Here is a 24896-nt window from a genome sequence, read left to right as displayed (position 1 = left end):
GAGCTCACAGGTGATCAGCAGCGTTCACATTTCCTGTCATTCTCACGTTGGTGGCCTTCATGAACTGTGAAGCCCTCTTGATGAACACACACAGGTGATCAAACGTAGCAGCGTACTGTAGTTGATAAGCCGTCTTTCTGGCTTTGCTCCGAACGCCACGTGCAGTATGTCCACTCTCACACACTCACCTGTGGGGACAGGTTGCTTTTTAATTCTGAAAAGATGTAACGAGGGGCTACATGGTGGTGTGTTGGCTGGCACTGTCGCCTCTCAACAAGAGGGGTCCGGGTTCAATTCCTGGGTTAGACAGGCCTTCTGTGTGGGGTTTGCATGTTCAACCCCTGTCAGCGTGGGTTTTCTCCGGGTTCTCCGGCTTCTTCTCACAGTCCAAAGACATGCAGCTTAGGTTAATCGATTACTCTAAATCACAGCCCGTAGGTGTGAGCGTGTATAGTTGTCCGTCTCTGTCAGCCCTTCGATTCTTGCGACCTGTTTAGGGCAACCCCCGCCTCGCCCAATTTCAGCTGGGATCGACTCCCAGTAGTATCTAGTACATTTTTCTCAGATGATGACACAGTTTGGGTCAAACGGGGCACTTTATCTACAAAGCTTAATTTTCAATGATGCTGAACGTGCGTCTCATATAATCTCTTTATACTTCTGACAGTGTTAACATGAACATGCCACTTTAACAAACAGTGTAACGTTGACTTTTAGCTGTAACTTCTAGTCATGTGGTTTTGTTTCTAATGTGTTTGTCTTTCCTCCTCTCATCCCACGCTGAACCTGCAGGCAGGTACAGTATGTGATCTATTCTAATGATCAGAGCCGATGACCCCATCCTGACCGGAGGAGACATCGCCATCGACAGCGAGGCCGAGAAAAACGCCGACCCCTGCACCAGCCGAGGCTGCAAGTGGGGCAAATTCACTGACGGGAAGGTCTACATTCCTTATTACCTCACCAACCACTTCTGTAAGTGTCACACAGAGGCCTGGGAGGCCTGCGCACATACACTTTGTCTATTTACAGTAGGCTGTCTCTTCTAATGCAGCAACTTTGACAGAAAGGTTTTTGAAAATCTGTCAGATATTTGGGGCCAGTATGGTCCTCTGTTTTACACAGTAAACAGCTGAATGTTGTGTGCTGTGGTCCTGCCAGCCTCCCGTGAGAAGGCCATCATCACCCGTGGACTGGAGTCCTTCTCTTCCTTCTCCTGCATCCGCTTCAGGCCCTCCACAAGCAGCGACCGTGACTGGCTGAGCATCGAGTCCCAGAACGGGTAAGAAAGAGACGTCGTGGAGCCGTTTACACTCGAGAACATTTCCTCAGACTTTTGTGTTGTTCAACTCATCTCTGATCCCGTCCAGCTGCTACTCCTTCATCGGCCGTCGTGGAGGGAAGCAGGTCGTGTATTTGGCCCGTAGCGGATGCCTCTACCACGGCACCATCCAGCACGAGCTGCTCCACGCTCTGGGCTTCAACCACGAACAGACCCGCTCCGACAGGGACAACCACATCAGAGTCATGCTGCAGAACGTTCAGTCTGGTAATGCAGCTGTTTGATATTCTGATATATTAGAGAGGAGAGCCGGTGAACTTCAGACAAGTGAAAAATATTACTTTATAAGGGAAGAAATGCATCTTCTCATCTTGTTTTCCATATAAGTACAGCCGGTCTCTGGTGTCCCCTAGTGGACAAAAATAGCCTGAACAGCACATTTTAGCAAATCACTGATCCTCCATGAAACAGAAGCTCATTGCGTTACTGCAGCTCTCTGAATATAAAACCAGTCAATGTGAATTCAAACCAAACAACTGGAATGTCATTGTAACAGACTGTCACATGTTTTTCGTTCTGGTGTTGAAGACGATATGTCCCTTGAGGGTTGCCATAGCGAAGGGGCAACTCCCGCCTCTGACCGAAGGGGGAAACAATAATAAAGAAAGTAGCCGTGGGCTGAACAAAATGTCTGGTCTACCGACTCCAGTTATTACTATTTGATAAGTGCCCTCATACACGAACCCAAGACACTCGGTCACATTGGTGGCAGCGGTGGGATATTAATCGTAGAACTCACTGTAAATGACTCTTAAGAGGTTCTGTGAATGTTTCCTACAAACCTTTTAATTAGAAGTTACTTAAGTTAATCACTTCCTGCTAGCCTTTATTTTGTAAGTCCCGTTTTACGTTTTGGGTCCTTTATTTTGAAATCTTTTTGGCGAAACCGGAAGCCGGTCCAAATCTCGTCAGAGTATGTTAGCTTGACCTCGCCACAAGAAAAGTATGAAATTCACGGTACAGACTAAAAGGAAAGGTAGTATAAAATATATTACTCCGCAATAAGAGTTTAATAACTAACGGTTAAGCACCTAGCTGGAACGGGAACAAGGTATTGTGTGTTCATTGTGTTTGATGTGTTGGTGTTTCAACTGGATGCTAATGTTAGCTTAACAGATATAGCTAAATGACTAGGCTGGGGTTTTTAGCTGGCATTGGCATCTGGTTGAAACATTAATATATGCTTCCATGTATATTTAAATGTTATTTTCTGAATTTTAAACTCGTGTAAGAGCTCATTTATGTTGTATCTGTTCCGTAGCTCTTTACGGTGTTTTCTGGAGAAAGGAGAAAAGTAAATTTGTGTTCATCAAAGTAAAAGTCAACGGTTGAACATGAATAAAGGCCTCTGAAACATCAGTACGCTTCACCATTGTCCGGCTGGGGTCCGCTACACTCACCCATGTGCAACCCCTGCTTGAGCTCCACAGTCTTCCCTGTGGGAATTCAGCCCACAGCTACTCTCTTTATTATTGTTTCCCCCTTCGGCCAGAGGCGGGAGTTGCCCCTTCGCTACGGCAACCCTCAAGGGACATATCATTTTCAACACCAGAACGACAAACATGAGACAGTCTGTTACATAATATTAACTATAATATCATTCTTCCTCTTGTTTTTGTCCAGGAATGGAGCACAACTTCAGGAAGATCGCCACCAGGGCACTCCCTACGACTACGGCTCTGTCATGCAGTACCACAAGTGAGAACAAGTGGCTTCACTTTGGCCCTGCTGCGTGTCTTCATACGTGTGTGTGTGTGTTTGTATGTGTGTATGTGTGTGTGCGTAGGATGCGCTGTGGTTGCCTCTAACTGCTCCGTGTCCTCTTGCAGGACCGCCTTCTCCAAGAACAACCAGCCCACCATGGTCCCCATCCCCAACTCCAACGTGTCCTTCGGCAACGCCAAGGAGATGAGCTGCAACGACATCGCCAGACTCAACACGCTCTACAGCTGCTGAGTGTCCACATGAACACACTGTGAATATCCATGTTACACTATCTGCAGTCTGTGTCCATCACTCAGTTTTGACCTGATCCACCTCTGTGCTGTTCACTGTTGCAGAAGAAGCCCGCTCAGATGTCCTGACAGGACGCAGCAGAGGGACGACTGTCTCCTGGTGCTCTCTGAACAGCAGCAGCTGCAGACCTGAACTCATCTGCACAACAGTCAATGATCCGACTATAAAGATACTTTGACTGGAACACGGCTCTCTCTTTGCTTTCTTTCACTTACTGAAGGGACGGCTCTTATGGTCCCAAGTCCCAGTGTCTCTTGTCCTCCCCTGTGTCCCTGTCTGTCTCTGTATCCGTGTGCGTTTCCATGTCCGTGACTCCCTCCTGATTACGGCTCATTCACATCACCTGTCCAGTCCGCACAGCTGCCTTCCATCAACGCCACAGTTTATCTACTCCGGATCACCCACCTCCTGTCAGCATGCATTTTGGGTCCTCACTCACTGTTTGAATCGATGTGAAGAAATTATGACTTCTATGAATTGTGAATGTGAGCTCACACTGTACAGTGATGTACAATGAAACCACTTCTGGCCATTAAATACCAAACAACTGGGCACTGAAATGCTGTTGAGCAGGGAGAGAATTACTTACCCTCATTCTCTTTTTCATTTCTGAGTGATCTAATTGGTTCCAGGTGCTGTTTTCGCCAGGTGCATTCTGGGCGCAGTTGATTGGTCACTGAGTGTGGTGTTTCAATGGCAGTGTTTAGCAAACAACACACAGAATTTTAGTTTGTAATGATTTGATGAAGATAATCGTATGTAATTAGAATTCTAAAAAAGTGTGTTTTAGAATTTAGCAACAATGTGCTTATGGTTCGGCCATTAACTTTCAATATTTGTGCCACAAGTACCAGTTTGTGTGTCTTGTCTTGTTTTGAATGAGGCGTTTTCTTTTGCAAGAGATGTCAGACATTTCGTATTTTGTGTGTATGTTTTTGGTTTTTGTGTGCAGTTTTTACAAAGAGGGCCCAAATTTCAGAAAATGTGTTTTAGCAGTTACAAATGCTTTTGTAATTCCTCTAGAATCTTAAAGCACAACAAGCACAATGTGAATATATTGAGATATATGTTGATATATCGGGCGTATTAGCTGTGGATGGAATAACCCGTGCCACTGGCTACATACAGTACGTGTCTGCCAGGCCTTGTCTCAACAGTTTCCACTGTGGGTGGGGGGTTATATTGACAGCAGTGTGTTGAATGTCCCACACTGATAAGAGCAGAGGAGGGTGTGTGTGTTTTTTTCTCTCAGACAGAGTGACAGATGTTTCAAACTCAGACTCTCCAACATAACATGTAAGAGTCAGTGAGGATACAGTGAAAATGCAGATGAGGACGTTATACGTGAATCAGGACGATAGCAGGATTATAGATACAAGATGTCCCCAGGCCCATTAAAATAATCAATTGTAATATGATTACATTTTAAATATGCACATGATTCATTTAGGACGAACTCCATCTGTTGACGAAGCCCATGTGATCATATCAAAAGCTCCAGAACAGCTACAAATTGAACCTTGAGGTGAGATTTCGTTCTCAGTCGATAAAATAAGAAATCAAGCTCAGAAGCAGCAAAAAAAACAAAGTACACTGTATGGCCAAAACATGTGGACACATGTTTGTGTGCACTCTCTAAGGCTGTTTCTCGTGGGCTGGGCCCTTTATAGTTTCAGGTAACATGAAACTTTGTCATTCATTTTATATCAGTATTGTGAACAATAAAAAAGGACATATCTAAGATGACTGAATGAACTCTGATTTGACCGACAAGGCATATAAACAATAACACACAGTGGCATCTAGTCGCCATGCGGACAGATGGTAGCCTTATTCAGATATTCAATTAAGGACTTCCAGGTGAAAAGCGTGCCTCCACTCAGATAAAGTGAGGCATCTAGCTAATAAAATTGCAAAGGCTGTTTTTTATCAATGGAAAGTTGGCTGCAGCGGGGTGTTGGGACTCCAAATACGGCCGCGGGAGGTTACGGCTCTTGCCAAAAAAGTGTGTTTAATATTTGACGCCAGAAATCTGTTAAAGTTGGATGGGACCGGAGCAGATGAGTTTGCACCAAATATCAATGGTATCCGGGTACATTTCTGAAAATCGCTCATTTGTAGAATCGACTCTAATAAAACATGCCTAGCGCACATAGAAGAAGAGTGGACTCGATCGATATGGATATAGTCTTACCCGGTTGTCAAGTTGTCACATCACTTTCCTGCTCCCAAATCAGTTTGAGAGGGGCTGTCAAATTGGGCTTAAGGGAATCAATGGAGTTATAGATTAAGCAGGTGGAGCATTTCTTTGTAGGAAGAGAATCAATCAGGGAACCTGATTGTGACATGGTTAAGTGTGGAAGAACTTGACTTGATCTAGACCCCATCCAACACCTTTGAGAGGAAGTGGATCTATGACGACATGAGCCGGACCTGACCACCCAACGTCCGGGAGCAAAACCCCGCCTTCAGGCAAATGCTGTTATACTAACTCATGTAGTCTATCTATTGACCAGGCTGAACCATAGAGACATTCAAAACTAAAATCCGGTTTGTCTGTTGCTAAACACTGCCATTGAAATTCCACACTCAATTATCAATTGCCTGCACCCACAATGCACCTGTGAATACACCTGTAAGCAATTCGATTTCTTAAAAATCAGAGCTTCAACACTGTGAATAAGATTCAGGTTTGCTCTTCGTTGTGCACAACAATGGAGACCAGTTTTGGCGAAAGGGAGTCAGAGGACTGTAAATACAATGTACCGTATTTTGTTTACGGTACAATGCAGTAATATGTTGATGTCACCTTCAGTTAAGGGGAGAGACCACAGGTGAATATTTTTAATGGTAGATGTCGCCATGAAACTTCCCCAGTTGAGTACTTACATTAACGAGATAATATTTTTTCTATTACAGATGCTCTGAAATGTTTGACTATGCAAATGATGCATTAGCTAATGGTAACTTTGGGTGAATTTTGGAGAAAGGTTTGACCAAGTAATAAAATAAACACCTAAAAATTCATTCTGGGTGTTCTCTTTCCACTAGTCTGAAAGAAGACATGTTACGGAAGCGAAATAGCCCACAATTGTAAAAATGTAAGACTATTCAGGAAAATAGTGTTTTATTACATCAGTGTGCAGTCGGCATGTGGGAAGAGTTATTTATCTGGTGTTCGTGTGTAAAGTTGTGATATGAAAATATATTTTTAAGAAGAGTTTATATATTGCTTTAAAAGAAGTATTTGCTTTTGAATGAGATTTAAGATATTTTGCAATTCTGCTTCTTCAGAAATTGTGTTTTAGCATTTACACAAATAAAGAACCCTAGGATATGTATAACTATTTCTATTGCTGCACAGATTTTTTTTTAAACAAGGGCAGTACTGTACTGCACCCACCCATCGAGACACCTGGGACAGTCGCAGTGCTTCACACGGGTTGCAAAGACTCCGAATTTTCCATTTACAGTGATAAAGGTGTACTGCGTTTGCACACTCTGATATGTCATCAGCTCGTGGAGTACCTGAACTGTATAAAAGCTGTCACTGGGTAACAGCCAGACAGTCATTCTCTGTTAAGGCTTTCAGGTAAGAACCCCATCAGTGATAGTGTATAAGTAATACAACCTACCGGTAGATGGATTATATATTTTTGACAACATGCTATTTGTTTTGTTAATTTTACTTAACCCTACTTAATTTTTCCTCAGTGTGAGTTCTGTTTTCACTTCATCTCCTTCCTCATCGTCTTCATGCTCTCTGGTTATAGGTCTGTTGCAGCCATGTTGGTCTTCTCTTGGTCTCTCGTAACCCTGCTGCTGGTGTCCTCTTCATGGGCCGAGGTAAAATATTCCCCGACATGACATGAAGGCACCCGAAAAACAAATTCCAACACTTTATTTTATTTGGAATGTAATGTTTTCAGGCTGAAGCTATTCCTAGGGAAAAAATCATCCAGAAGGAGGGAAATAGATAGAGAGACATGCTAAATATTTAATGTTTTATCAACTACTAGAAACAACCAGCCCAAATAAAAAAGTAGATATTGGAAACAAACACAGACATGTCTTGGAGCCAAGAACATACAGACATATAGTTATCCTTAATAGTTTATTTATCATTTTTTTTGTATTTTATCAAATTTTATTCGTATTACTTACTTATTTATACATGCAGTCTCATTTGCTCTAAAAACAGAAAATATTGAGAGGCCAAATGGATATTAGGACCTTTATTTCAAAATGAAAAGCTGTAGTTTACCTTGCACAGATTTAAGTCTGACAATGGAATTGATTGAAGTTCAAGTATAAAGCTACAAAGGAAATGTATAAAAATATGTGGAAATTTCCAAATGCATAATGGGAACAAAACAAAAAGTCCAAACAGCTACTATAGGCCAAAATATATGGAGCCTCAACATCAATATATAAATAAGAAGTCATTGTTAAACAAGTCCATGTTATGAAATGTTGTTTATAAATCTTATTTCGGATGATAATTATTTTTTATTTCTGCACATATATCTATAAAATGCCATTATGACATAAAAAGTGACAAATAATAAATAAAAGCTGTTTTTTACATATTTTATTACAATAAGCTGAGTTTCAATAATACATACAAATGATTATTTTCACTTGTATTTATCTACATAATTATTCACCTCGTATTTCAAAATGTTACACAGCTGGAGGATCCAGTACATGATAGTACAGAGCTGATTTGTATTCCGAGCTTCCATAACGTTTGGCTCTTCTTTTTTTCCATGTCGCTGTGGACGAGTACAGGAAGGTAAGGATGAAATGAAAGCCCTTCTTTATCAGCTTTAAATAATATATATATGCAATTGCAGGGAAAGTGAAAGTCATTCTGAATTCACTAAGCTCTTATATTCAAAATGAGGATTGTGCAATTCATACTGTGTCACATGTTGTGCAGATGTTGCTGAGGAGGAAACATCCAGGGAGCTTTCTGTTAGTGAGCTGCTGGAGAGAGCCAATAGAGACCGCAGTGAGTAGAGCTTTTCCTGACCTTAACTGTTTTGTTGTAGAGGCCATGTTATAGGAAATGTTGCAAAAACTAAAATGCTGTCACTGAATGCAACATTTTGTTTTGCAAGCATGAGATGCTCCACCGAGACCACACTTTAACGTACGTCTAAAATGTTACACACGCACACACACACACAGCATGTAACGGCCTGTAAAACCTCAGTGCCAAAATAGTACCGATCTGTACGTTACAACAAAAGGTTAATTTACCCGCGGTGTATTTCCGACTCACGCCTTCCACCCGTGTTGGTCCTGCAGCCCCTGACTTGGACGAGCCCATCCTGATCGGTGGCGACATCGCTATCAAGTCTGAAGCCGACAGAAACGCTGACCCCTGCACCTCCAGAGGCTGCCTGTGGAGAAAGCAGACTGATGGAAAGGTCTACATCCCCTACTTCATCGCCAACCACTACTGTGAGCAGTGATTCTTTTATTTACATTCATTATTTTTGACCTTACAGTCACTTCCCCTATGTTTTTGTACAACCACGAGTTGACTTTTGGGGACCAAAAATGTTTTATTTCTCCATAAGGTCCTTTAATAAGGGACAACCTGAGGCTGTCGGTGCATTGTGCAGTTTAATTACACAACATAAATCACTAAGGGAAAGGAAAAGCTCCGCTGCTTCAGATATTCTCGACCTGACATATTTGCCCTGCCAGCCTCCCGAGAGCTGTCCATCATCACTCGCGGAATGGAGTCCTTCTCCTCGGTGTCCTGCATCCGCTTCAGACCCTACCAGAACGGAGATAATGAGTGGCTGAGCATCGAGTCTAGGGACGGGTAAGGGTCCGGCTGAAGTTTTACAACTCAACTTTTGCTCTCACTCCAACAATTGACACCTTCAACCAATCTATTATTCTAGTTCTACAAGGATTATACGTGGTGATATTCTGTGTGATTTCTAAAAACTGCCGTATGTTTGTGCGTCGACAGCTGCTACTCCTACGTGGGCCGTCAGGGCAACGCTCAGACTGTGTCTCTGGCCCGTAGCGGATGCATCTACCACGGCACCGTACAGCACGAGCTGCTCCATGCTCTGGGCTTCAACCACGAACAGACCCGCTCCGACAGGGACAACCACATCAGAGTGGAGTGGGCGAACATCATCGATGGTGAGACAGCTTCGCCGTCTACTTCGTGACTTGTATTGTTTTTAGTCTTTCGAGTAGTCTTAGAGGCAGAGACGAGCTCGTTGTTTGAGTTAAACCTGAATAAAAGGGGCAAAAAGCCTATTTTGCTCTTAGATTAACCATCAAATGACGACAACAGTGCTTGGCAAATAGCCAATTAGATTGCAGCGGGGCAACCGCCGTTCTGCCCCACTCCACATCAAATTTGTGGCACCTGCTTTAATTGCCCAAAGGCTTTAAACATGTGTATTTCCACACTCGAGGAAAATTACATTGCAAGCATCAAGCTATCCCCACAAAGCGGCCTCTCGAGCTCAGCGCATTTAAAACACATTTACTGGATTTTATCTGAAAAAAGGAAAATAATACCACCGACTGGACCCAAGATCAATAGATGATGTAATAAAGTGCACATCATTTACCGACTCTTAAAAGGGAATTTTGTATGACGTTCCATAAAGTCTGTGTTTTTAAGAGCCCCCATCTAGTGGCCATAAGTAGAACTGCAACTTAAAGCATACCAGTATTGGTAAGAGTGAGAGCTGATTACAATTTACTTTTGGCACTCTGAAAAACTGCTGCTTCTTTTTTTTCTTCCACCAGTTGAGCTCATGTTTGCGCAACTGAAATTCAGATCTTCTTACTTAACTTTAATACGGTAAATGTCTGTGATTTTAAATGTATGTTTACTCTCATCCCCGCAGGCATGGATTACAACTTCGAGAAGATCGCCACCCTGAACCAGGGAACTCCTTATGACTACGGCTCTGTCATGCAATATGAGAGGTATGGATGACTTCATGTTTGTGTCATTTACTTAACTTCAAACATTTCCATTGTTCTTGTAACTGTCTAGACTCTAGAGGTAGTTCATATCACTGTGTCATTATTATCACATAATCAGCATGTGCTCCTATATGAGCTACAGCTACTGGTTGGCTTTAAGGCCCTGAATAAGAGATTGTTTATCAGTTTATCAGGGACTTTGGGGAAGTAGCACAACCAAAGTGGATCTGCTTTTAAACATGACCACATGACACATCAAAGACGTAAAATCCCCAGTTGTATCAGGGATAGTTTCCATCAAACCCACTCCTAACCCGCTCTGCATTGTGATATCTGTGACTCTCCAGGTATGCCTTCTCCAAGAACAACCGTCCCACCATGGTGCCCATTCCCAACAGCAACGTGGCCTTCGGCCAGGCCACCCAGATGAGCAGGAATGACATCGATAGGCTGAACAGGCTGTACAAGTGCTGTAAGTATACTGCGGCAAATGTACAAAAACACATGGTCACATTAAAAGTCAAGTCAATTTAACCCTAACAACAGAAAGAGGACTTTGCCCTCTGGGATGTCCCTTTGGTAGATAAAGAAGGGGTGGGGCATTACAATTTGAAGAAGCGATGTAGTGCCATAAGGACTGCACTGCATGCTAGAAAACGTTCTAAGCTTTGCCGCCCCACCAAATGCAGCTGGTGCTCTTTTTTTTTTTTTTTGAGTCCTTGCTGCAGCAGCCCAGGTTTGAGTCCGGCCATCATGGGACCTCTGCTGCATGTCATCCCCCTGTCTAATAAAGTAGAAATGCCAAAAAATAATCTTTCAAAAAACACACACAAAAGTACCTACACTACCATACTATTTAGGACGTCAGAAAAGGTTATAGTATTTATAATATGTCAAATACAGTATGCTGAAAAATTCCAGGATGTCCGAATACATCTGGTCACATTTTGTTGAACGCTGCAAGCCAGCATGCTTTTCTGGCTATTCTGACCCACAATCCTTTGCGCAGCAAATATAGGAGCAAGAGGGTCAAAGTTCAAAGTGCAATGTTATGACATAGTAGTATGTGCCAACTGAATAGATATTGCATGCAACAGTACAAACTTTGTAAGGGCAGCTGCAGTATTTACAAAACAAAAGAAGGCATATGAGTATTGTTCTGAGACAGACTAAATGTGAATCTATCCTTTATGTTCAAGTAGACATTTTTGGAATATTCACACACCAAGCAACTATCAATCCCACTTCAGGGTCCCCCTTAATGACACGCCTTTTTATTCTGCAGAAACTGCACGTGACCTTTGCCCCGCCTTCCTGACGACATCACGGAAACGGATGAGGGTTTCGAGTGGATGGTAGTTTGGGTTGTCCTGTAACAATAAACGTGCAGGCTTCATAAGCATCAAACGCTGGTCGCTTCCTTGACTGTTTAGTAATGGAATGGAAAAGAACATGGGCACTTTGTAGATTCAGGGGACGTTAATGAGACACATCACTTCAAACACACTCTCATTTTTATTCTCATATGACATAAAGCAATCAATGTCAACAGTTTGATGTCTTCTAATCAGAAAATAAAGCTACTCCAGCTTGTACTATTACAATTCATTCCTGTTCTTTTGATTTTTATTTTGAGTCAGAAAACATAATCTTGAAACAAATATTTTGGCAGTTTGGAAAATATGCTAATATTCATTTTCGGGCAGAACATGAGCTCACGTCTGTAAAATACGAAGCGCTGGCCAGCAGCTGATTAGCTTAGCTTAGCACAAAGAGCTGACCTGGTTCTACCTACCAGCACCTTTAAAGCCCACTAATGAACACGTGTCTTGTTTATTTGATCAGTTGAACAAAAGTGACTCTCTGCCAGAAAGCGAACAAGTAGATTTCCCAAAAGTTAAATAATTCATCATATGTATTCACATGTCCAGTGACTGGATGCTAATAAAACCCACCAGGTTTTTAAGAGGCGGTATTGCACTACCCAAGTACAGCCCTTTTATATGTCTGTATCCCTGTATTGTCCTCCAGCGTCAACCTCCGGTTCTGCCGATACGGAAGTGTCTTAAAACCTGCATTCTCTCTACTGGCCATCAGGGGGCGACTCCTCTGGTTGCAAAAAGAAGTCTGATTGTATAGAAGTCTATGAGAAAATGACTCTACATCTCTCTTGATGTATTACCTCAGTAAACATTGTAAACATGAGTTTATGGTCTCAATCATATTTTCAAGTCTTCTTCAATACAGCATGTTCATTTAGTAAATTATGGTCCATTTAGAGTCAAAGAGACCATAAATCAGAGTATGCTTTAGGGCGGGCTTACTGTGATTGACAGATCGCTGCCGCTACCAGAGACGTATACGGTGACTCTACGTCACTCGTCCCCATTCTAAATATGGTAGCTTGCGTTCATCCGTTGCAAAAAAGTCAAGATGGAGACGGTCGTGATCCAAGATGGCGACCACGCAAACCGCCAAACTCGAGGCTTCATAACGGCGGTCCACAAACCAATGGGTGACGTCACGATGACTACTTCCACTTCTTTTACACAGTCTATGGCTTTAATCTCACAACATGACATTAGATTGATCTCTATGCTGCCATTGGCAACCAAGATTTTAGAAAACAAAAGTCTCCACACATTTGATTTCTTTTGAATTTGAACCCTGTTGTCACTCTCTACTGAGAATAGTTGATACATACTGATGTATAAAAATGCCCTTAAGTCCTTTGGAATATGAATTTATAATAGTCGATTATAATGAGCCCTCCTGCTTTCTCTAACTTTGACATTTTGACCAGGACCAGGTAACCTGTGTATTTATCTCCTCCAGACTCGACTACTGCAACGCACTTTATTCTGGTATCAGCAGGAAAAAACATCCAAAGACTGTAATTTATACCAACTGTGCTGCCAAGCCCTAACCCACCACCACCTGCAGAAGTCTCCATGTGGAATGATCATTTGGTGACACATCACAATTAACACATTAGGTTCATCATTTCAGCTCTCTGTTTTCATCCTCGGATCAAAATATGAAACATAAATCCATTAGCATGTTTTGTGACATTCAGGAAGTCGATTTATTGATCAGGTGATTTTTATTTAATTTTTCCTCGAAGCTTAATCACAGCTCTCATTTCACTCCCAGAATTCATGTCAGTCTCATCTGTAAAAAGCTCCCGTCAACATCAGGGGGTTAGAAGACTGTCCTCCACTTTCTCGGCAGTCAGGTTGAGCTGGCAGGCTCTCAGGGCTGCCACCAAGTCCGACACTCGGGCCTCGGCTCTCCGACTCCTCCTCCACTCCTTCAGCAGCTCCCTGGCCGTCTCCTCCAGATCCGTGTGCCTCCTGGAGACGGACTCCAGCTTGACGTCGGTCAAACCCAGCTTGCGGCCCAGCTTGCGCCAGTTCTTTCCCAGGTTCTCGGCGATCACATCGGTGGCGACGTTCAGTTTGGCTGATGAGGAAGCAGAGGAGACGGTTTAGAGAAGAAGAAAAAAAAGGAAACAAATCTAAATTTTGGGAAACAAAGCATCTTTATGCAAAATATAAAATGCAACTTCCCCTCTGGACACGTGGCATTAGAAGCAATGTAATTATGTCTGAGGTTCATTTTGAATTAATACAACAATTAATTAATGCAGGTGGCAAGCAAGACCAGGGATCTTGGCTTGGGTGTTGGGACTGAAGTTGGTCAAAATATTTAACTACATTTGCAAAGTCTACTAACATGGTACAGTCTACGATTCACATACTGTTGCTGCTTGAAGTGTTCCCACTTGAAATGACTCTGTTCCAGCCACACAACAGGTCAGGACATGGAAAAATACCAGCCATATTGAGGGTGGAGGCATTAGCACTGCCAGGTCCTCTCTAAGTGTGTACATGCCACGGCAAGTTCAGAGACGCTGGTTTTCCCTTAATGCCTGGCAATGTTAACTATAGGCTAAGTTTAACCGGACTAGTCTATCATGACTCTCACAGTCATGTGTCATATCAAACTATAATAGATTAAGACATCAACCACAAGGTTACAAAGACTGTAAAGTGGTATCAAGGTATTTAAAAAGACATCTGTCAGAGCAAAGTGTGACTGAAAGTTTAAGAAAAGAACTGATGGATGAGGTTTGAGGGGTTACACATTTGCTTAATGCACTCTGGAGATCCCTGAGCTTAGAAGGCGGCAATAATGCCATTTTACTCGTCAAAGTTAATTTACTAGTCATGAGGTGTACAACTCAGCCTGTAAAAACATTCAAATTGCGCGCGCTAATGTTACACGTCTCAGGGCTTTTATTGTGAAAGTTAAGAAGTAAAGGAGTGGATCCGGACTGCGCTGCCTTTGCAAAGGTTGAAAGCAGTAATCAAGTTAGTCGTCCTTGTTCAGAATACAGAGCCTCCATGTTGTTGTCTCTTAAACACAGGCCTAACTCACCCCGTTCTGATTGGTTGATGGCTTTATGCACGTTGCGAGATGATGAAAATAAAAAATCGCACTCGTTTCGGAAAAACGTTAAGACACTCTTTTAAAAAAAAAACATATTTTATTCGCGGCCTGTTTGAAAGTGAGCGTGACAAAAACAACAGTTAGAAAAAGCATATCGATTTGCAAAATAATTAACAAAAAACCACCCCAACATTAATTTAAAACATCTATCTTTATGAATACCCCTTCACATCTGGCCTTGACCTCATGAGGTTTTCCATCGAGATCAAGGAAAAGTGGTTCGGAAAAGACCAGGTCGAACAAAGTGAAACAATGAAGTTGCATTGTGGGAAACGTAGGATCCAGTGTTTTTTGGGAGCTTGAGCCATACTAGAGAGTAAAAGTAACTTCACCTCTGCTGTGTGTGGAAGTCCCCCCCCAACTTAATGGGAAGTTTTTTGTCAAGTACATTATGATGATGATAATGATCCTATAGTATTATAAATTGTTTAGAGGTCAGCTACACTATTACAGTTGCCAGTGTACTACAGTATGTCCCCCTAAAGCTCACACTGCAGCCTATCACAACAGTCACTGCAATGAACCCTCCCTTCATGTTCACTCTGTGTGCAAACGGTTTCATTCTGTTTAGCGGTTGTAGTTTGCGCTGCTGTTGACAGGATAGCGCAATTAAGTTCAACAGCACTGAATGCCATGGTACAGTCTCCACAATAAAAATAAATGCGATGACAGTACTGCTGTATTAGCCTGCATTAGTTAGATAGTAGTTTTGAGCTAGTAATGGTAGTACTGGTGGGAGCCTCCTACTCAGCAGTAACGTTAGCGGGTGAGAACACCGCCTTCTGCGGCTCTACTAACTCCAGCCTACCTCTCTCCGCCGCGTCCGGCTGGTCCTCGCTGTCTCCAGACCGACTTTCCGTCCAGCTGTTCAACTTGTCCGAGAGGTCGTTTCGTTTAATGCATTTGAGCAACTGGGACAGGTACTCCGTCTTGTCGGCTGCCAGCATGTCTTTCTCCGTCAGGAGCTGAAACAGTTGTGTCCCGTTCTTGATCTTCTCCAGCACTCCTTTCCCGAAGTCTTTGCACAGAAACTTCATGCTATCCAGCTGTTCCTGGTTCAGCTGGTTCGAAATTTCCAGCAACAAGCTGTTGAACTGTAAAGAGCTCATGTCGCCTCAGACACAGGTCGAACCCTCCGCCGAGAAGACGCTGTCCGTCTGAACCAGGAAACGCCTCACTTTTACTTTCACTTCCGCTTGTTCCGTCTGTTAGTCTGCAGTTTAAAATAGGTGTGTGTATGTGTGTGAGTGTGTGTGTGCGCGCGTGCGTGTGCGTGCGGGTATTAACTGGAGACTTCTTGGTTCTTACCTGCTCTGTCATACCTGGGCGACGTATGACGTATATAATGTCAGGTGCAGGAAATATATTATATATATATATATATATATATATAGCCTGTTGTGTTGGCTTTTTTCAAGTTAATTGTCTTTCACTGTATAAGAACTAACTGGTTGTGATGCATATGACAATTCCATCAATGTAGGCACGACATGTATTGCATAAACACATATTTGTTTTTTGTTTGTGGAAATATTTGGATGTGGTTTCTCAGATAGGCTCTAAAATAACGATATGCTATTATTAGCACAATGTAGAGGATGGAAAAATGTCACTATGGCAAATCCCGGTGTAATATGTTTTAATAACGTTTAATCAACGTCTTCAAATAGTCCGTCCGTTCACTTTTGAACCAGTTTTGGATGTCTTTTCAAGGGTGACCATAGTCTTTTTTTATACGTTTTTTCAACGGAAAAATGCTCACTGGGTAAAATGTTGATCTTTTACCAAGCCATTGTTTTGTTGATTCTGTATTTTGTTTCAATTTACAACTTCAAAATTGCTCAATTTGATATTCAGAGCGTGTCTATTTCCTTCACACTGCTCTCAACATGGCGACAGCTGTGCGCTAACAGTGCAATCTACGGCAACAGTGCTGACAGAGCTAACACTGTTTATCTGAGGGGGAACTGAAAAAGTGTACAGCCTAGCTGCATAACCAATACCCCCTCCCGTTGCTCTCGAAGCGCTGGGAGACGGCTTGCTCAATAGCCTCTGACCTAGATAACGAATGCACCCCCCAAAATATACACGCGAGACCGTCGTAGTCTGCTTAGGGAGGCGAAAGCCAGGATAATTTAATAACACTAGCCACCGTCATATCTCTTATTTCATGCTAAAAACGTTGGACTCCCCGACTGCCGAATATCAACGGATTTAGGTGTGTGTATGCAATAGGTGTGGGAGGACTGGATGTACTCCAGGGTGAGCCCGCTCTAAAGAGTCACTGCTGGAGGAGGAACTCCCGTGTGGTTGGGAGCCTCGCTTGGTTCAGGACCCTGGCCCTAACACCCCTAAATTTAGATACCAATCTAATCCCTAATGTTTCCTAATACACTTCAGCTAATGCCTAAACATTATCAACCAACACTGCAACATCACATATGATACATTAGCAGAGCTTCAAAATCAATCTGAGCCAACCAAATTAGTAAATCACCGCAATGATCAACAACACAATCTTAACCTTATAGCTTCCAGCAGGAATGTCATTCAAATCACATGTCTTATAGATTTACTACTGTCAGCCTACCCCAGGGGAAGAGCTCTCTTACCTTGAGGAGACTACGAGGACCCCACCAGAGATGAGCAACAATGGACTTTGGTTGGAATGCACAAAATACAAACCAGTTTTATTTGGTTTTTACAAGAAGTTCAAAAAAGGTTACACAAATGAATAATAAAAAAAAAATGAAAATGAAAATGATTGATCATACAAGATCTCAAATGTACCCAGTTCTCAAAATCTCCAAACCCTCAAAGCTCGCCCAAAAGAGGAATCCTCTCTTTTCTCCTCCTTTTTGTACCCTTCTCCTTGGCGCTTTCTGCAACCTCCGGGTCCATATAAGGTCATACAACAGATCATTTTTTTAATCATTAGTTCTCATAGTCTCATCCCTTCTGACATACCTACTTTTTAAGTTTAATGCTTTTCTGCTAGCCCCCCTCTTTGTAGAAGGTGTCTGTGCAGCTCTCTCTGAACAGGTCGTTCCCTCACTAACACACGAGTTAGTTCGGGAATTTACAACCTTTCTCCCCTGCTGACTGTCGTTCAATCATGTCAGATTGAGTTTAACTCAAACTTCAATTACTTCATTAGTTTTAGCATAATAGTCACCATTACAAGCATATATGATATATTACGTGCATTACAAGCACGCATGGTTATATTTTCATAAATGACAGGTCATTTTAAGTTTTAGATTAAGTCACACATAAAAGCAATTTTATAATTGAAGCGTCTCTAAACATTATGGGGTTACATGCAAGGAGTATATGGTGTTTGAAAGTACTCTCTCGCAACGTTATTGAGAGTGCAGTTCAGTTGGAAACGTATCGTTGTAGGAGACAGGGTTGATACAATAGAAGACCCACCTTAGTTGATATTGTACTTCTGTGGTAGAAATTAGCAATCAATCAAAGTACCAAAATAAAGTGAAATGCAGGGCTTTCCAATAAATAGATGCACTCCAGGTAGTTCTCTCATTTATTTGCAGCTAGCGTAAACAAAACAAAAAAAAAGACTCAAAATATCAGACACGGACAAATCGGTTATACATGCATAAACACTCACCCATGAAATGTGCTTCGACATATGTTATTAATAGATATTAGGCATGTCACAACTTGCAGTGTTTTATCATGTGACATCAGGTTGCAAGAGATTCGGAGGACAAAAACAATGCTGTAGCCGACACAGGCTCCGCGGCCCCAAGGCAACTCGTCTATCTATCACTGAATATCAACGCTAACCCTACGTACACACGGAGTATAAGATTTAGTCGAAGGAAAAGTCTTTTTTCTCAAAAGAGCAAGTCACATCCCAGAAAGAAGTACTGTCCTTTTGTGATAAAAATGTCTTTGTGGTCTGGCTTCCCTCCAGATACAGCATAATAGGTCCATAGTGATGTCTTCTAGAACATAGAATAATGAATTAAAATGAAGACACTAGGACAAAGTATCAGTCACTGGTACCTTGCGGGCGGAAAAAACCCTTTCAACACATTAAATGCACTTAGAAATGCATTGTCATGAAATTAGAAAAAACAGATATCGAACATTTTTGACCTTACAGTGATTATACTTCACTGCAATAAAAAAATAATAAGAATAATACATTCTACCAGTCTGGGTTGAGCGCTTAAATCTGGGGTAGATTCATGTATTTACAGCGGGGGAGGCAGGATTTGACACATTGATGCGTGCAGACTGTGCATGTGACTCCATCTTTCAGTCCGCAGCACTATTACGTTCTTCAAAGTAGTATCCAGTCACTCCCACGTATTTGCAGCTTGATAAATACAAAACAACATATTATTCAATCTTTTGTGCTTGAAAATGGCGAATGGCAACAGTGTTGCCTGTCCTGGTTTGACTTGTATCTCTTCGTATGACGTTTGGAAAACTCAAACGAGCCAGAGAGGAGAATATAAGGCAGGGTGAGAGAGTTGCTCTACAAAATTAGTTGAAAATTAGTCCCTTTAAGTAAGAAGATCAAGATTCCTCAATCCCATTTGTCCCAAGATGCAGTTTCCTGACGGCACACGCTGCATGCACATACTTGTACCGCTACACTTTTAAGATTATTTATTTTTAGTGCACAACAAATCTAAACCCTCTAATAAATACAGCTGAGCATCTCGACGATATGCGAAGGTGTGAATGGCTTTTGTGTTTTTTTTAATGAAATTAAAAGAAAAACATTTACTCGTCATCTTCTGGGCTCTTCAAAGCTGCGAAAGCCAACATTACCCATCGGTAGTTAAAAAGTGTCCGACAAAGAATTTTGTCAAGAATGACGTTGATTTGGTTCGAGGAAACTCTGAGAGTTGACATCAGTAAACGGCTCCGCTTTACAGATGATCCAAAACGCAGTGAGGCAAAAAAGAGTAAATGCTGGACTTTGATCGCAGTTACTTAAACATGCATTGACTGATTTTGTGGCCACTAGGGGGCTGCAGACACGAGATGAAAGCACAACACTGACATGTCATAGCTTTTGAAAGTGTAACTTTGGTATTTTGAACCTACTGTCCCATGTTTTTGTGTCTACGTGACGAACGGGGACAGCAGTTTGTGAAGTTAGTCCGGTATTGAGGGAGAACGCTGCCGCTGGCAGCAGCTCGGGGCAACTCTACACCGGCAATGTACGTCTTGTACGTAAGTGCTCGCTTTTGCCACTGACATGCCCAGATTGTTATTATGAGTACCTGACAACATTATGGAAAGGATCCTACAGAGAAAGTTAAGTTTTCTTTAACTTGCTTCATTTGGTCTGTTTGTTATCGTGTCTCACCACGTCTCGCTCGAGAAGTCTCGCTCTGACATCTCACTAGAGGAAACGTGAATGAGAGTTCGATGAGTACAGAAAGCTAAGTGTTAGCTCAAAGATTTTCAATGTGGCGGCTGATTGTTTCGCTGATGTCGACAATGTGGACGTGACGCGAGATTGCAGAACGAGACTTCTCCTTGAGCCAAATTTGTTCAGACCAAAATGAAAATGTTTTATTTCTCTGTAGGGTTCTGTCCATAATGTTATCAGACATTCTGAGCATTCTATCAGTGGCAAAAACAAGCTCTTTTAGTGAACGTACATTGACATTGCAGAGCTGCCCCGAGCGATTATGTTGCAGCCCGTTTAGCGTCTGCAGAGTTCTCCTTCAATACTGGACCCATTTGGTTGTCTTCATTAGTCACTTAGACACAACAACATGGGAACATCGGGTCCAGGTTGAAAAATACCAAAGTTACCCTTTAAGTCGATGAGGTGAACTTGTTAGCAAACAGTTGCATTCTCACATCCAGCAGACACAAAGCGACATTAGCATTAGTTTGGAGTCCTGTTAATTATAGCAGCTAATAATGTTAAAGAAATATAAATAGACTACATTACCATAACAGAGAATTGTTGTTTCCAGCCGCAGGTAGATGTTTTCTCTCTTAACCTGCTGTACACTATCTACTCAGCACTAAAGAGCAGACAGAGGGAGTTATTTAGCTTAATGCAAGTCAATCAAAGAGCCAGAGAAAAACATCTTCAGCTGCTTAAACTATAAGGACAGGATCGGGTGGCCAGAAACATTTACTTTGCTCTTTGTTGGATGTGTAAATAATTGTTTGCAAGTAGTCACTTCATTTGGTGAAAATATGCAAGTGTTGTGTTTTTCAACTTCTGCTGCCCCCGAGTGGCAAAAAAAATAAATAAATAGAAATCGGTTAGTACAGCTTTAAGAAACACTTAAGGAGGTGAGACTGAGCGTGACATTACTTTGTGTTTGTGCTGTAAATCTCACCAATTGCAGCTTCAATAATTCCAGTTCAATTGGAATGAATAATAATGTGACTTGTGCTTCCAGGAATAAATGCCAGTGAGCACGGTTAGGTAGTGTGTTCACACTCACAAATGTAACAAATGTAACAACGAGCAAAGTGGTGCTCGTGAACAAGACAATAGTACAAATCAACAGGCCGCTCGACACAGCAGGTCTTCCAGATCCTTGCCATTCATCCCAACAAACCGACGACCATGTTGCATATTCAAAAAAGTACATCATTAAATACCTGCGTTCGTATATATAATTGTGCAAAAAAAAAAAAAAAAAAGGCTTCTGGGTTTTACGGCAGGAGAGAGGTCCTCCTCTTGAGTCGTGTCTCACTAGTACGGTATCAGGAGGAAACTATTCTCAGCGGGACCATTTGGACGGAGGCTGACTTCAATACGAAAACTGCATTCAGGTCCCGTGGGAGAGGTGGCAGGTATGAACTTGCTGATTGAAAACAGGATTATATTATTCATGTTGGCTTGCAGGTGGGGTTTGGCTTGTTCCCCTCAAATACAGTACAATAATAAACAACGCGTCATGATCATAAATCTTTTGAGTATAGTCGTTGGATTTTTAAATTGACGATGTCTGACTTAACATTGGGAGAAATGTTAAAAGGAAGCAAACAACCTGTTTTTAATGCGAAGGAATTCTAACGTGAACATGTCATCTTTTCAGTTTTTACTGTCAGCTTTGCCAATTATTAATAACTGATCACGTGTTTATGGATAGCCGTCTTAACCTTTTAACAGCCGGGCTTTAAGCAGCGGATTAACTAGTTTACGGTTCGTACTCGGGTGCTGTGTTCGCTTCTTCCTCTTTGCTCTCCCAGACCACGGCGTGCGTGGCGGGCCGCGAACGGGGCTGCGACGGGCTCCGATTGGCCGACGAGGGGGAGGGGTAGTTGTCCTGGTTGAGGTTGTCGCGCGCCGCAAGCCTTTTGCCCTGCTCCTCCTTCATGAAGAGCTCCACCATGAGGATCTTCTCCTTGTGGATCTGGAGGCTGATGTCTTTGGGGATGTCAGGGATCAGCCAGTCCACAAAGTCGCTCATCAGCATCACCACGTTCTGCACAGGACAGAGGGGACAAAGAGCAGATTGGAACGGCTCACATGTGGACGTCTCGTCGAAACAGATATCACAGGTGTTCCAGTCTAGTAGCACTATATGACCTTTGCCAATCTGCGGCCATTGTTTCTTCTCAGAGACAAAAGTGATTTCTTATTACATTTTTAACACATTTTTAGGTTAGCGGCAAAATAACTGGACTTGATAACATTAACTAGCCTAGCTGTTTCCTTCTTTTTAACCAAAGCTATCCCAGTGAGTTAGTCGAGCTTCAGAAATACATACTGTAAGTCACGAATCAATGAAAACAGAGATATACAGTATTTACATTTTAACTAGAGATTTGTTTTGTCATATTTACAAGTAATACAGACCAATTCCTGTTGGGAAAATGAACAGATTAACTCCCAACTGACATAGTCAATGAAAGTTATGACGGTAATTCTTTAGTCTGTCAGAATGTCTTATGATTATGGATTTAAATGCCATACTTTCATTATTATAAGTTTATAAATTCTCATTTTGACCTAAAAAGTCAAATCTTTCAAATTACATCATTTTAAAATATTTTTTAAAGTTGTGGCATGCATCTGGACCCCACGGGAGTGTAACAATCTTTGTGTTGGACAAAACTATAGGAAGGTGACACTTTATCATATTCACTGGTTCATCAATCTAGCTCTAATTTTAATGATGATATCATCATTTTTTACTATTGGTCATGAGATACATTATTGGATTTAATTATGAAAATCAAACAATTGTATTTCCTGGTGGGAATGGGCTTCCAAACACAAAAGATTTACACAATCAGTGAGGAGAATAACAGGAGCTCAGAAAACAAATCTACAAAATAGAGAATCAGGAGAGGAGAGAGCAGATGGTGAAAAACGTACGCCAGGAACTAAAGAACCCATGTGGCTCCGGTTAGATTGAGCACCATCTTTGAAGCAACAGCGTTAAACAGCAGGTAGGACTGGTGGAAGTTTTATTTCAAGGTGAACAGTTTGTTGTCTTGTTTGGAGAATAACGTGAAATCAATCTCACACCAGGGAAATGAATGGAGGAGAAGCAGACAGACACATGCAGCTCCACACAGCCTCCTGATTCACTCAGAGGCCATTCATTCATCGAATATAAATGAGTTGTTTGCTGGTTTGTTTGCTGGTTTGTTTGCTTTGCCCACGTAAAATATGAATGGCAGAAGTGAGCACTGTGCGCTGAAAGCATGTCGAGGCGTGCATCATGTGTACTCTGATATTAATATCCGTGTGCGGTTCCAAACCTGAAAGACAACAACGAAGGCGAGGCGGGCTGCCAGGATGGCCCAGAACTCCTTAGACAGTTCATACGGTGTGCTGGACGAGGGAGGTTCTCTGTAGTCCTTATACCTGCAGACAGAGAGACACGTTTCAAAAGATTTCATTAATGCTTTACAGGTTGTCAGATGTCCATTGCTTCTTATAGATGATCAATATTACAAAAGGTAAAATAGACATGATAAGTAATTGTTTGGGAGGTTGGGGCTTGATAATGATACATTTTTAAATTTATCATTTTCAAATATTTACAACTTGGAAGTTTTATTTATATTCCTGTTGCTGTATTTTTATTGTATTTGTTTCATGTATTTTTTTTTTTATGTCTCATCGTTGACTGTTAAGTTTCGCCTTTAATCTTATTTTTGTTTAGTTATATATCTACTTAAAATGTTTATATTTTATATGATGAAATAAGTTCTAATTGGGGTGAGATCTTATATACATGCATACTGTATTAATATGCATTAATTACATTTTTCTTTTTTAAAGTGAAACCTTACCTGCAGATGTCTACCTTGTAGCCCAGGTGCATCGGCTGGAGAGGGTCTGTCCCCGGCTGGAAGTCACTGACTTGGAAGTAAGACAGCGTGTGGTTGATGAAGCCGTGCATGGTGCCATCCAGGCTGTACATGTACTGGTAGACCAGCCGTGGGATGAAGTCCGAGGTGAAGGAGATGACAAAGGCCTGGGGGATGGAGAACGGCTCTTCAGCTTACTGCCATCATGACATCTAAACACCGGGTTAACGTGAGCGTACAGACGCGAGACTTACATTGACGATGACTGCTACCTTACTGAGGCCTCTCAGGAGGTTGTACCAGATGCCTGCAGAAAGAAGGAAGGAACTGTCAGCTTCAACACGTCCGTATTGGTCAGTGAGTGCCAGCCACCACTAGATGGCACAAGCACAGAGGTGGTAAGACTTCACTGTGCATTGTGTTGCAGGAATGTTACCGTTTACTTTTAGGGTGCATTAACTATGAACTGCTCTATGATATTACTGTTGACGTGGACTGAAACTCCAGCACTGCAGCACTCCTTAGCAGTATTTGGCGGTAATGCCTTGCAATGCTAATAGACACCCACCATTTCACAGTATAGAAGAACACCCACAAAGTTAATTTTCATGTGCTAATTGAGCATGGCGAAACGCAAGTACAACACCGAGATATGGATTTTCTTACATTGAGGACAAAAGAGGGCAAAAACCTCAGTGTGTTTTGTGCAGCGAGCTTCCGGCACAAGAAAGTAAGAAGCTGCCAAAGAAGCACAAGAGAGCTC

At 42.0% G+C, this 24896-nt stretch overlaps 4 protein-coding genes across 7 annotated transcripts in view; 2 read left to right on the top strand and 2 right to left on the bottom strand.

Moving 5' to 3' along the window:
• Positions 1–818: 818 nt before the first annotated feature.
• On the top strand, positions 819–3542 carry LOC116383231 (low choriolytic enzyme-like). Its single transcript, XM_031846905.1, is given in 7 exon segments — positions 819–975; positions 1162–1282; positions 1371–1549; positions 2966–2992; positions 2995–3040; positions 3172–3317; positions 3403–3542. Coding segments are annotated over 6 exon segments (657 nt in total). The 3' UTR covers positions 3299–3317; positions 3403–3542.
• Positions 3543–6838: 3296 nt separating this feature from the next.
• On the top strand, positions 6839–11740 carry LOC116383147 (low choriolytic enzyme-like). The gene is made up of 10 exons (XM_031846745.1): positions 6839–6950; positions 7132–7204; positions 8150–8153; positions 8301–8372; positions 8672–8827; positions 9077–9197; positions 9351–9529; positions 10252–10333; positions 10681–10805; positions 11619–11740. Coding segments are annotated over exons 1-10 (900 nt in total). The 5' UTR covers positions 6839–6864; the 3' UTR covers positions 11621–11740.
• An 894-nt stretch (positions 11741–12634) lies between these two features.
• Positions 12635–16011, bottom strand: fadd (Fas (tnfrsf6)-associated via death domain). Its single transcript, XM_031846747.1, has 2 exons — positions 15654–16011; positions 12635–13795 (listed from the first exon to the last, which is right to left on the bottom strand). The coding sequence occupies exons 1-2, from the start codon at positions 15952–15954 to the stop codon at positions 13527–13529; spliced, it is 570 nt and encodes a 189-aa protein (XP_031702607.1). The 5' UTR covers positions 15955–16011; the 3' UTR covers positions 12635–13526.
• A 2360-nt stretch (positions 16012–18371) lies between these two features.
• ano1a (anoctamin 1, calcium activated chloride channel a) overlaps positions 18372–24896 on the bottom strand; it is a 61650-nt gene continuing 55125 nt past the window's right edge. For all 4 annotated transcript variants that reach the window (XM_031846043.1, XM_031846044.1, XM_031846046.1 and 1 more), the window contains 4 exons: positions 24388–24440; positions 24116–24300; positions 23579–23684; positions 18372–22293 (listed from right to left, as the gene is read on the bottom strand). In XM_031846043.1, coding sequence (XP_031701903.1) covers positions 22006–22293; positions 23579–23684; positions 24116–24300; positions 24388–24440 — 632 coding nt within the window. In that variant the 3' untranslated portion in view covers positions 18372–22005. The remainder of the gene's footprint in view (positions 22294–23578; positions 23685–24115; positions 24301–24387; positions 24441–24896) is intronic.

Source organism: Anarrhichthys ocellatus, unplaced genomic scaffold (genome assembly GCF_004355925.1).
Source record: "Anarrhichthys ocellatus isolate YVR2014 unplaced genomic scaffold, GSC_Weel_1.0 scaffold6, whole genome shotgun sequence".
Taxonomy (NCBI): domain Eukaryota; kingdom Metazoa; phylum Chordata; class Actinopteri; order Perciformes; family Anarhichadidae; genus Anarrhichthys; species Anarrhichthys ocellatus.
The sequence above is the reverse complement of the archived record's forward strand: the minus strand, read 5'-3'. Positions and strand labels throughout refer to the sequence as shown.

Excerpts from the sequence above, each read along its gene's own strand:
- LOC116383147 (XM_031846745.1), top strand. The coding sequence starts at position 6,865 with ATGTCATCAGCTCGTGGAGTACCTGAACTGTATAAAAGCTGTCACTGG. Across the intron at positions 8,828-9,076 it reads CTTCATCGCCAACCACTACT|CCTCCCGAGAGCTGTCCATC; the intron begins GTGAGCAGTGAT and ends TTGCCCTGCCAG. Across the intron at positions 9,530-10,251 it reads GTGGGCGAACATCATCGATG|GCATGGATTACAACTTCGAG; the intron begins GTGAGACAGCTT and ends TCATCCCCGCAG.
- fadd (XM_031846747.1), bottom strand. The coding sequence starts at position 15,954 with ATGAGCTCTTTACAGTTCAACAGCTTGTTGCTGGAAATTTCGAACCAG. Across the intron at positions 13,796-15,653 it reads GCCGGACGCGGCGGAGAGAG|CCAAACTGAACGTCGCCACC; the intron begins GTAGGCTGGAGT and ends CTTCCTCATCAG.